The sequence below is a fragment of the Vipera ursinii genome (genome assembly GCF_947247035.1).
Source record: "Vipera ursinii genome assembly, chromosome: 2".
In the NCBI taxonomy this organism is placed as follows: Eukaryota; Metazoa; Chordata; class Lepidosauria; order Squamata; family Viperidae; genus Vipera; species Vipera ursinii.
Window position 1 is genome coordinate 178,568,388 of NC_139513.1, and position 13,223 is coordinate 178,581,610.

General features: G+C 37.3%; 1 protein-coding gene across 1 annotated transcript in view; it reads left to right on the forward strand.

Moving 5' to 3' along the window:
* The window catches only part of LOC310635580 (dedicator of cytokinesis protein 7-like), a gene marked incomplete at its 5' end in the record, with an annotated part of 198,900 nt that overhangs the window by 84,809 nt on the left and 100,868 nt on the right, over positions 1-13,223 (forward strand). The window contains 3 exons of the mRNA XM_083354666.1: positions 819-1,050; positions 8,968-9,117; positions 10,837-11,012. Of these exons, the coding sequence (XP_083210792.1) occupies positions 819-1,050; positions 8,968-9,117; positions 10,837-11,012 (558 nt within the window). The remainder of the gene's footprint in view (positions 1-818; positions 1,051-8,967; positions 9,118-10,836; positions 11,013-13,223) is intronic.

Sequence of the window (13,223 nt, forward strand, 5' to 3'; positions counted from 1 at the left end):
AAAATGCATCCATTGAGAAAAACAGAATGTTCTTAGTTACTCTTAAGAGAATAAAATAATCTGCATTAGAGACCAGATTTATGAAACAGCTATCTCACTAAACCTAAGAAAATTTTATTTATTTATTTGATTTATATACCGCCCTTCTCCCAAAGGACTCAGGGCGGTGTACAGGGCAATAAAAATAAGAATACAGGATACAAGATTTAAAATTAAATGATTGTGCCCGATGCAGTAAGTTAGTTAAAAACAATGTTAAAACCCCAAACCCATCAGACCAGGCCGGCTTGTTCAAATAGATAAGTTTTTAGATCACGCCGGAAGGAGCGAAGGTCGGGGGCCATCCGGAGTTCAGCCGGTAAGCGGTTCCAAAGGACTGGCGCGCCCACCTAGAATGCTCTCCCCCTGGGGTCACCAGTCGACATTCTCTGACCGGTGGTACCCTGAGGAGGCCCTCTCTGTGGGAGCGCACTGGACAGAGGGAAGGTGACTGTACAGCAGGCTTGGCAGTGAGGTTCTTACAATGAAAAATGACCAACCTTTGATAAATCCTAATCTTCCTTAATATAGAGTTGGGTATTATGACACACACACCCTGCCCCACGCGATGTTGCTAGACTATAATCCCTTCATTCCTGGTCATGATAGTTGGAGATTCTGGGCATTACAATTCAGCAGTATCTGGAGAGTTATAAATTCTTGTCAAACCTTAATATTTGATATGTATTTTTATCTCTGTCACATCACATTATTGGTATAGATACATGATGCTAAAGCTTAATAGATATTCTACATACAGCCATTCTTTGTTCTGGCAGGATCCATTCTTGGACAAGTTCTTCACCTTGATACATGTGCTAGAAGAATATACCTTTCCCTTTCGACTCAAAGATGTGATCCTAACAGAGAACAACATAGAATCTGAGTTGAAATCTAGTGTGGGCAACTTACGAGTGGCTAGCCTGGAATCTTTGGTGGCCTTCAGTCATCAGATTCTCAACAAGCTGATCCAACTCATTGTGTACCCACCTGTCATTGCAGGGCAGATTGGTGAGTGCTGTATCTGTGGTCCTCTCTATTTCCTCTGAAAGGATTTTCTTGTTATCTGAGACAAGTGAAATAACGTAAAGCCCCACTTTTTTGAAAAATCCTCGCTCTTACAGAGTTGGATGGAAGGGAACATGTTTGGGATATGGGATGCCCTCCACTCACTAAGAAAATGAACCTTCACAAGGGTATAGGGTCTTCTGCTTGAGTAAGAGGTTGGACTAGAAGACCTCCAAGATTCTTCCAACTCTCTTATTCTGTTATTCTATTAAATAAGAGTAGTTTTCCAACTTTCACATTTTGGATTTAGACTTCCACATTGAGATGAATCCTCTCAGGATGTCAGCATAACAAAGAAGGGCTGAAGTATCAATACACATTTCAGATGGACAGACCTATTTACAGCATCGCTGTGGATAACAGTAGTATGATTCTACTTGGGATAAGTAGCTAGCTGGTGCTGTCAGTTATTGTTGTATTTCTATTAGTCTGTTAGTGCCCTTGTACAGAAAGTACTTTATTTTTTCTGCCATAAATTTATTTTTAATATGCTAAGTTATCATAAACAATAATTTTAGAATGTTTTTTTGCATTACATTGAATATATAACAGGTTCTATTTGACCAAAAAACATCTGAGTATCTTTTGCTTTTGAGGCATCCAGTTTTTATGGTATGTGTAACACAGTTTCATGTATGATAACAAATCATTCATTAGAACTTACTCTCAGGATTGCATAGGATTCAAACCTTTCAGTTATATAATTTTTAAGAAATCTTTTAAAAGCAGTCTTTTTTTAGCATTTTTTGTATTTATAGATGTGTATGTATGCAAAAAGAAAAGAAAGAAAATAAGGTGAAAACACCTTCCTCTCCAAATATATTTGTTAACTAAGGAAAACTGAACACACACACACACACACACACACACACACACACACACACACAATATATATATTTATGCCCCCTTTAATTTAGTTAATTTATTCTATGGTGGGAAAACATTGGAAATTAAAAATATATATGTGTCAGCTATTTCCAGGTTTCTAAATAATCTTCCAATACCAACCCTCAACCAACCCACACAAACCCCTTTCCCACCAGCAGTTCACCTCTCAATGACCCTGACCTGATGTAACTTCCCCATCACAAGCCTCTCAATGAAGACTCATACCTGACTTATCACAAGACCTTCACTTTACACACCCACACTTGAAGCCCTTATAAACAGACACTGACATCCCCTAAATTCTGCTGAGTTCAGAAACCAACCCACAATCTCGGAGAACGAACCTTCACCCTCAATCTTCCAATACTATTATTGAAAATTAAATGTTTGTTCAATCATAGAAACAGAGTTAAGATCTTCAAACCATTGATGGAGAATGGTATCCTTCCAACTCTGTACCATCAATGCCTTTAGCTCATAAAATTACACATTATCCATGCAATAATATTTTTGTTGAATTGTTTTTCTCTGGTATCTTCCAAATATAAGACTAAATTATTTTAATTTAGGTTTGAGCTAATTTGTCAGAACCCATTTCAATCCACATCTTGGAGAACACTTGGAGATAAGGTTGTCCAAGCAGGAACTTTTACTAAGAAATTGAAGATATAGGGCATAATAGACAGGATCTGAGAAATCCCTTCACAGATTGATATTTTTAAATGTCCCCAAGCAAGCCCCACCCCTCAGGTCATTTGGTCAGTTCCAGATCAGCCAAGTTCCAGGTGGTAAGCCCCTCGTGGGAAGAGGAGAAACATCAGTCCATTCGTAGCAAGATCATTTCCCACCCCCTCACATTTCATCTGGAGAAACAACCCAGATTCTGGAGGGTTTCATTCCTCTCCTTTCACCCCTTTCTTAGCTGCTCGTAAGTTAAAAGGAAATGTCTAGTGAGAAAGTAATTGGTTATATTGTGATGGATAGCAGGCAAGCAGAATAAACAAAAGGTTACTTTTAAGGAAAGGAAGTGAAAATAATAAAGCCCCATGGTTGTTCCCTCTCCTCCTTGGGAATGACAGAATCCAGGGGGTGGGGTGAGATTTGGGTTTTGTACAGAAGAGATAGTTAGAAATAAAATATAAATGGATTCTGACATAATTTATGTTTAAGGTTAAACCTTTTCTTAGATTTTTATTAATAAGGCCCCCGACCTTCGCTCTTTTCGCCGGGACTTAAAAACCTGGTTGTTCGAATTGTCTGGCCTGGACTGGGGGATTTTAAATTTTAAAGTATTTAATTAAATTTTATTAAACTATATTAAATTAATTTTAAAATTTTAATTTTATTGTTATTAGGAATTGTGGCCCTGTACTAATTTAATTCCATTTTATTTTTTGTACTGTTTTAATTGCCCTGTGAACCGCCCTGAGTCCTTCGGGAATAGGGCGGTATATAAATTCAACTAATAAATAAATAAATAATAAATAAAAACCTGCAGTAAAATAATAAATGGCTAGTGGATTTTTTTTAATTTATAAAATTTATATGCTACTCATTGTCCTTCTTATTAGTTTGAAGTCAATCTTAGTGAATTTTTTGGTGTCTTCTGCTATGTGAAGGAGTTTGTAGTGAAAAGAAACTCGTTTTCACTTTGTGCCAAACATTTTATTCACTGTCACATAGCACATAATAACAGACCAGTTCCCAGTCTCTTCTTTTTAGGAGGCCATCTAATCCCCCTGCTGCATGCAATACAAATTAAAAAGAAAAAGAGAACTTGCTTCATATTCCTAGAAGTACTTAAAAAAACCTAAAGCCCTGTAAAAGTTAAAAGGAAAGCCCAAAGCTGCTGTTGCCATCCACTGATATACCATGTCATTACCTGCTACCTGCAGTCTCTGCCTATTGAAAAGTTTCCCATCTCAGGATGAAAGAGGTGATGCTGTGAAGAACTGTGTGAGAAATTCTTCCTGTGTCCTGTGTGCATAAAGTAGAAGAAAAGCCCTAGACATTCATCCTCTGATAATTTAATAACACAATCAATGCTAATATAACTCAGATTGAACTCATAGTGTTGTGACCCCGGCCCTGGAGGGTGCTTTATCTTCGCATGCTGACTCGGAGGATGATATGGAGGAGGAGGAAGCTGAGACGAGCAACGTGCCAGAGGGGCTGACTCCCCTGGTGAGTCAGCAAGAACTGACTGTGGCTGACGTGCCTATGGACCCCAGCCAAACAGAGGAGGAAACGGAACAGCAAGTAGAGGCCGGTAGCAGTGAGGAGCCCCTATTGGATGCAAGGCAAAGACATAGGATACATCGGCAACAGCAGCAGCAACTATTGCAACGCCCTAAGAGGCGTGGCCGGGAGATGTAGGGCCACACTCTACAGAGTATAAAAGGGGTGTGGCTGCGCAGGAAAGGTGTGGTGAACAATTTGTTGGCGTTTTGAGTTTTGTAACGTGTCTGCCTACATCTGGGCTTTGAAGCTGCTGGCCATCTGCCAAGGACCTTGGAACATCACCTCGTAATTGCAAAAGTGCTGTCTGATATAAACCTTGGGAGAGAGTTGTCTGTTAGAAGACCAGCTTTCGTTTGTTTGGCCTACATTTGGCTTATGCTGGACATTTGAGCCTCTTTAAGGCTACTCATTGGGAGGGGACAGAACACATAGTAAACTCTTCTGGTTTTTCATTCTGCACACCTTTTTTCATTAGAAGGTGGGGAAACAGAAAATTTTACAGATGACTAGATACTAAAAGTACTAAGAATTCCTAATATCAGTTAGAATGTCATCTTTGCCATCCCCAGAATCTAAAGGAAGGAAGGAAGATGGAGGGCGACAGACACAAATGGAGAGTACACAGGGAGATGAAGAAGTCATTTCGCATATGGTTAAAGAACTTCAGCAAATTTCAAAAACTGTGCAGCCCCAGGCATCGTCAGAAGAGTTTAAGGAACAAAGAATGACATGGGCTGCAACCAGACGAATCAGACAAGAACAAGAACAACAGAAATCTACAATTATATCTCAAGAATCTACTTATAGTGAAGCAGTGGGAGGAGCGAGACCGAAGAGGCAGATGCTTGTGGTTTTGCAAGACGCGCTCCAAAAGCTTCAGGTCGCAAAAGATGGCGACAAAGTTTCTAACCTGGAATGTTAATGGCTTAAACTCCCCGCAAAAGAGAAGAAAAGTATTTCAGTATTTGAAACAATTTAATAATGATGTTGTGTGCCTACAGGAAACGCACATTCGTGTATCCAAGCAGAAATATTTGATAAATTCCAGACTGGGTGTACAGTTTAGTGCGTCTGCTTTAGATAAGAAAAATGGAGTAGTTATTTATGTAAAGAAGAATTTAACAGCCCATTTAATTGAAGCAGATAAACAAGGAAAATAAGTTATAATTGAACTTTTAATAGAAGGCAAGAAAATACTTTTAGTTGGACTATATGCACCTAATCAACAACAAGGAGAATTTTATAAATTTTTACATAATAAAATAATGCAATGGGATTATAAATCGTGTATTTTGATGGGAGATTGGAATGGAATCTTGGACGCACAGAAAGACAAAAAGGTCTTTTTAAAAGTAGATCTTGGAGATTAAATGAAAATTTGTTTAGATATCAAGAGAATGTGGATGAATGTAAAAAACAGTTGACAGAATTTTTTAATATAAATATGCATAAGGGCACTCCTATTGAAATGGTTTGGGATGCAAGTAAAGCCTATATGAGAGGAGTGTTAATTTATTTGAATAATAAGTATAGACATAGATTGGAATACAAGCGTAAAGAGTTAGAGGAGGAAATCAAGAGGAAAGAGAAGGTTCTAACTTTCAACCCATCTGATAAGAGGGTGAAGGAAGCAATTACTTTGTTAAGAGGTCAGTTTAATATGTTGATGGCAGATCAAGTGGCATCTAACCTGCAGAATGTTAAACACAATACTTTTTGTAATGCTAATAAGCCGGGTAGGTGGCTAGCTTATTTGTTAAGGAAAAAACAAAGGTCACGTAACATAGATAAGATAGAATATAAGGGTAAAGAGATGTTTCAGCAAAATTATATTAAAAAAGCTTTTGTTGAATTTTATTCCAAGTTATATGCCAGGGATAGAATTCAAGATTTATATAGATAGATATTTACAAGAAGTGAATATCCCTGTACTTACACAAGAGCAAAGGGAAGGGATGAATCAATTAATAAATGCTGAAGAAATTATTTTGGCAATTAAACAATTAAAAGTGGGTAAAGCACCAGAAACAGATGGTTTGACTGCCATTTATTATAAAAATTTACAGTTAGAAATGGTGGAACCTTTGAAAGAGTTATTTAGAACAATTCAATCTGGAGGAGAAGTGCCTCCATCGTGGAAAACAGCTTTTATATCGTTGATTCCATAGGAAGATCAACATCTTACCCAAACCAAAAACTACAGACCAATATCACTTTTAAATACTGATTATAAGATATTTGCAAAAAAATTAGCAAATAGATTAATGAAGGTTATGCAGCAAATGATTCATAGTGATCAAACAGGATTTATAAGTGGTAGACAAATGAAAAATAATGTGAGGCATATTGTAGATTTATTGGAATTTTTGGAGAGAAATAATCAGGTCTGCAGCGCTGATTTTTTGGAAGCTGAAAAGGCTTTTGATCAATTGAATTGGCAATTTTTATTTAAAGTATTAGAGAGGATGGAGTTTGGGGATGAGTTTTTACAATCTATTAGAGCAATATATCATAAGCAAACAGCTCAAATAATAGTTAATGGTAGATTGACAGAAGTATGTAATATTGAAAAGGGTACACGATAGGGGTGCCCGTTGTCACCTTTGTTGTTTGTTTTAACACTGGAAATTTTATTGATTAAGATATGTGATTCAAATAAAATTAAGGGAATTAATATAAGAGATCAAAATTATAGACTGGGAGCGTTTGCAAATGACCTGGTTATTACATTAAGTCAACCGACCTGATGGAGATAATATTGTTATATGGGAAAGTTTCTGGATTTAAGATAAATACGCAAAAAACTAAAATATTGCCTAAAAATATGACCACAGAACAAAAGGTAGTCTTAGAAAAATTAACAGGATTTGAAACAGTTAAAAAGATTAAATATCTGGGGGTATATCTTTCAGTTACAAATGCGAAATTATATAAAAATAATTATGAATTGTTATGGTTAAAAATACAAAAAGAGATAGTTGGAAAAAATTACAATTGTCTTTATTGGGAAGAATCACAGCAGTGAAAATGTTTTACCAAAATTTTTATTTTTGTTTCAAATGATACCTATACTCAAAAAAGATTCAAATTTGGAAGAATGGCAGAAAGGTATTAATAAATTTGTTTGGGCATGGAAAAGACCAAGAGTAAAATTTAAGATAATGCAAGACGTACGTGAAAGAGGTGGTCTTAAAATGCCCAATTTTAAATTATATTATGAGGCTGTGGCTTTATCATCAATTAGTGATTGGTTTAATTTAACCCAAGGGAGATTACTGAATATTGAGGGATCTGATTTATTATTTGGTTGGCACGCATATTTATTGTATGAAAAGAAGGTGGATAATATTTTTAAGACACATATATTAAGGTATGCTCTGTTGCGATTTTGGAAAAAAGTATCGACATAAGCTAAATTATAAAATACCAATTTGGGCAATACCTAAACATGCAATAGAAAACATAATTGTGGGATTCAAACATGATGTGACTACATATAAAGATATTCTTAGAATGGAAAGGAATGTATGACAATTAAAGCCATTCAATATTTTAAAAGAAGAAAGAATAGTGCAGACTTGGTTTCAGTATGGTCAGTTACAAGCTAGATGGAAGGAGGATCAGAAAGTTGGTATTTCGATAACTGATGAAAATTTGGTTAAACAAATAGATCAAAGTCCAGCGCATATAAGGAGGATATATAATGCACTGATAGAAATAGATTCAGAAACGGAACTTGTTAAAGATTGCATGATAAAATGGGCCCAGAATTTTCAGGAGCCCATAACGATGGATATCTGGGAAAAGATATTGGTCAGAAATGTGAAATTTACACAGGCACAAAATTTAAGAGAGAATTTTTATAAAATGTTTTATAGATGGCATTTAGATCCTAAAAAATTAGCATGTATGTATCCGCATTATCAGCCTAAATGTTGGAGGTGTGGTTGTGATGATGCAGTGTATTATCATATATGGTAGACTTGTAAAAAAGTTAAAGCTTTTTGGATTAAAATTTGGTGGAATATGCAGAAGATATTTTAAAAAAGAATAAGGTTTTCTCCACAGTTATTTCTGTTGGGTATTATTACAGACTGTACTGTTATAGATATTAAATTGATGTTAAATTTAATTACGGCAGCGAGACTTTTGGTAGCGCAATATTGGAAGAAGGAAGAACTGCCTACTATAGAAGAGTGGACTTTAAAAGTTTCAAATCTGGTGGAAATGGCAAAGATTTCAGCATATTTGAAAGAACACTCGCAACAAAGATACATTTTGGAATGGAGAAGATGGATCGATTATATTCAGAATAAATATGGGACTAAAAAGTTTCATTTAGTATATGAATAAGTATTAGTATTATATGATGCATTATTAATTAGTTATTATTATTTAGTTATTTAGTTATGTTAAGAGGAGTTAAAGTGCGATAGAATTTAAAGTGTCTTTTTTTAGTTGGTTAGCATATTTTAGCTTAAGTTGGTTAAAGTTTATACCCTGTATTCAGAGGGGAGGGGAAGGGTGGGAAAGTGGGGGGGAGGGGGAGGGAGGGAGTTAATGTTTTTAAAAATGTATTTTAAAACTTTTCAATAAAAAAAGAATGTCATCTTTGCTATTTATTGTAAACAAATTGCCCATTTTTGGTGTGTGTAATTTCTCTTCCATAACTAATGCTTGTCTTACTCTGTTTATTTCACCTTCCCCCATTTCTTTTGTTGCTTCTTCCAGTGAACTTGGGTCGTGCAGCATTTGAAGCTATTGCTGTGATGGTGAACCAGATCCACAAGAGCCTGGAGAGCAGCCAAGATCAGCATGGCCACAATCATCTGTTGGCCTCTTACATATCCTACGTTTTTCGTCTGCCTGTGATGGAGCCAGGTTTGCCAGGGATCACAAATGCTTGCTATATATATGGGCGAGCAAAGAACTGTGTGTCTGATCATATTTCCTAATCACTGTGTGCCATTTCCATGGCCTGCAGCTCAGGAGCTATCAGAGGCATTCCAAGTACAGATAGTCCTTAACTTACAGCAGTTCATTTAGTGATTGTTCGAAGTTACAATGGCATTGAAAAAAGTAACTTATGACCACTTTTCACACTTTGCATCCCCACGGTCATGTGATTTACATTCGGATGCTTGACAACTGACTCATATTTATGACCGTTGCAGTGTCCCAGAGCCATGGGATCCACTTTTGTGAACTTCTGACAAGCCAAGTCAATGGGGAAACCAGATTCACTTAACAACCGTGTTACTAATTTAAGAACTGCAGTGGTGAGAAAAGTCGTAAAATGGGGCAATACTCACTTAACAAATTTCTCACTTAACATCATAGATTTTGGGCTCAATTGTGATTGTAAGTTGAGGACTAGCTGTATTAAGTGAGGACCTATGTTCACAAAAAAATCCTTCACTTCTTGTATTATTAATATATCTCTGTTAAAATGGATGAAGCAAAAGATGGCACCATTTATCAATTTTAGTTGTATGGAAAGAACAAAGACTTGTTTATATTTGACATCTTTAGTTGAATGATTATAAACCTGGGATGACTGATTTAGATGCTCCTCAGGTCTGAGAAACAAGCACAGGGATAGCCAAACCAGACTTCCAAGGATCAAGGGCACCTTGATGATTCTCTTAATTTCTGCAGAGGAGAATATCCTGAGCAGAAATTCTATCCTACTTGGGATATTCCCTCTCCCGATTTGAAATTAAAAATAGAATTTGAGAGGCTCCGACTATAGGTAGTCCTTACTTAATGACCACAATTGGCACCAGCAACTCTGTCACTAAGTGACACAGACATTAATGAAAATACCACATGATCAGACTTAACAGTGTCACTTTTGCGGTTATTAAGCAAATCACCACAGGTTATTAACATGAGACATGTGACTCACCATGAATTACAGTTTTACTGCCAATTTCTCCGTCAACTTTGCTTGTTAGAATCCAGCTATGAAGTGTGGTATCCTGACTGTGGGACATTGCAACAGTTGTAAACACCCATTGGTTGCAAAGTGCCCGAAGGTTGACCATAAGAGTGACAATCATAAATGTTGGGACTGATCATAAAATTACATTTTTCAGCACCATCATCATTTCAAATGGTCACTAAACAGGGCAGTCATTAAGTGAGGTCTGCCTGTAATGTGGTTGCTTACACAGTCTCTCCATCTCCTTCCACTGCAGCAGCCAAGATTGAGAGTAGCACAACATGCTCCATTATAGGTAGCAGGAGAGTGAAGGTTAAAAAAGTACCCGTACAACATACAGTGTAAGAGAACATCCTGTAATAGCTTTTGTAATATTTCAGCATCATAACACAGAATTAAATTCAAGAAGCTCCAGTGGTGAAATTGCAGTAGAAAAATATTTTAATGGGTTTTCTGAAAGGAAGGAGATGGAGCACCCTAATAGAAAAGAGGAGAGGTTATTCTCAAATTTATGGCAATTTCCCTCTCCTTGAATGAAAGAGAATCTAATAATGAACAGCCCAATTACATATGAGAGGATCATAGACATTTTTAAACATCTGCATAAATGGTAGAGGAAGTCACTCTCCCAGTCTGACTCACTCTATTTCTTCCAGACACTGGAGTGCCACCCCACAGTGATACCTTTCAGTATGCTACCTTGTCCCGTGCAACTGGGCGCCCTGTCAGCCTTCACCTCTCTTGTTCCAAAAGTATCAGCAACAGCAATCCTGATTTGACCACCACACCAACTTCCCCAGATGAACAGGTCCAGAAGATTATCAGCAGCAAGGTTAGCACTGCTTAGACTTAAGGAGCAGGGGCAATGCTCTCCTGACCCTGTCCTTTGCAAGAAGAAGGAAATTTCTTTAGCTGCTAAACGGTATGCCTGAATTTTGGTTTTTGAAGTGCCAGGTGATAATCAGGCATTTTGGTGTATTGCAATTCTAACACTGTGTTTTTGTGATTGTGTTTTATTGGTTGTGCTATTCTATATGCATGTTTCTGTTCTTGTAATTGGTATTCTGCTGCTTTTATACAGTTTTAATAGATTGCTCCCTACTCAGAATGTTTTTTTACTAATAGGCAATTTAGATATATAATAAATAAGTTCTACCACACAGAATGATTAAAAAAAACAGAAATGTAGATTTGTAGACCTAAAATGGTTCCCTGCCTTTTCCAAGTGTGTGTGTGCTCATCAGATTAGCCTGGGCATCTATTTCACAGAGTGAGCTACTCCCATTCTAATCTGGACGTGGAAAAATTTTGGTTTTTGTATCACATGTGACCTAAAGAGATTTCTTATCCTCTGATAAAGTCTGTGTCTCTCCGTTTTTCCTACCCAGCACAGAGAAAAGACAGAATAGTTAATTCTACCCAGAGAATATATGTTTTCCTCCCCCAACTCTGAGAGAACTTCTTTCTCTTGGTGTTAAGTTATAAAAAAATACCTGTTTCAGCTGACTTGCTTTGATCACCTGGGGAGATGGTACTGAGAAGGATGTGTGTATGTGAATGCATGTGTCTGTATGGGGTGGGCATATTGGTGTAAATTTGGGGAACGGCATGCACCAACACCCATCCATTGTTGGCACTTTTGACAGATGAGACGTTTTCCTCCAGTCTTGCTTTGGGCTTCCTACATAAAGGTTTTTCTTAGTTCACTTCTTTAGATAGAGTGCATTGCCCTGCATAATTTTGGGTTTATAGGAGAATAATCTGATCTTAGCTTTCCATGGAAGCAGCATTTACAGGGCTTATTCTAATATTTGTCTTACATGCAGTTACATTTTTTACTTTTTTCCCCTTTTCCCTTTCTTTCCAAAGTCAAGTTAGAATTTTTTTAAAAAATGCAACCACTGAACCATTAAACCACCAAAGGGGTTCTTTGGAAATAGCAACTTTAGAACACTTCACAGTGAAATCACACCAGCAATTTGATTCTGCACAACATCTGTGCTATGTGGCTGCACTATTAGAGAGAAATGATTCTGTTATTTGGCAATTAGAGCTGCCCCTATATGGCCCAGGTTTATTACTGGCAAACATTTATCTACGTAATTCTATGAATTGGACTCAGATGGAATTATTAATAGAATGTAATTAATAAACCAATCTGAGAAAATCTCACTGTAAGTGCCAGTCTTTATTATGTATATTATAAAATGACAGCTTAGTGGGCAGAGCAGCTGACAGGAATAGCAGATACCCCAGAAGAAAAGCTCAGGATCCAAAAAGATCTTGACAGACTTGAACAATGGGCCCTATCCAACAACATGAAATTTAATATGGAGAAAAGCAAGGTTTTACATTTAGGCAGGAAAAACCAAAGGTACAAGTACAGATTAGGCGAAACCTGGCTCAAAAACAGTAAATGTGAGAGGGGCTTTGGAGTCCTAGTGCAGGGCTTTTCAACCTTTTCAGAGATTGTACCATTTTTAGGACATGACAATATTTGAGTACCACCAGTGCTTAGCAAGGGGTCAAAAACTTGTTGACTAAAAAAAAGGGGGGGGGGGATTTTGGGTTTTACTCTTAGATTCATTTGTTGTTATAGAAATGGCTAGTTTATAATATGGAAAAGTACAAAGTTGAGGTTCAATATTAATGCTTCCTTCTACTGCAACAGAGAAAGTCGCAAATCAATGCCTTTTCTTTTTCCCTTCTCCCCCTCACTTTTTTCCTTTTTTCTTTCACCCTTCACTTGCAAAAGACCCTTGCCCTCTCTCTCACACACACAAACCTCTCCCAGAAAGCATTTTTCCCCCTCTCTCTTTCTCCCCACCGCTTCTCTAACAAAAGCCTTTTCTCTTCTGTCTCTTTCTTTGGAGTCTTTTTTTTCTCTAGCTCTCCAGCCAAAACTGCCTCCTTTTATAGCCTCTCCTGTCTGCCCCCCCTTTCTCTCCCAGGTGTGCCGGAAGTGCCGATCCTGGGCCCTTTGTCTTGGCCCAGCAGCCCTGCAGCTCCTGAGGCCTCTCTCACTGAGTCCTGCGCTGCACCA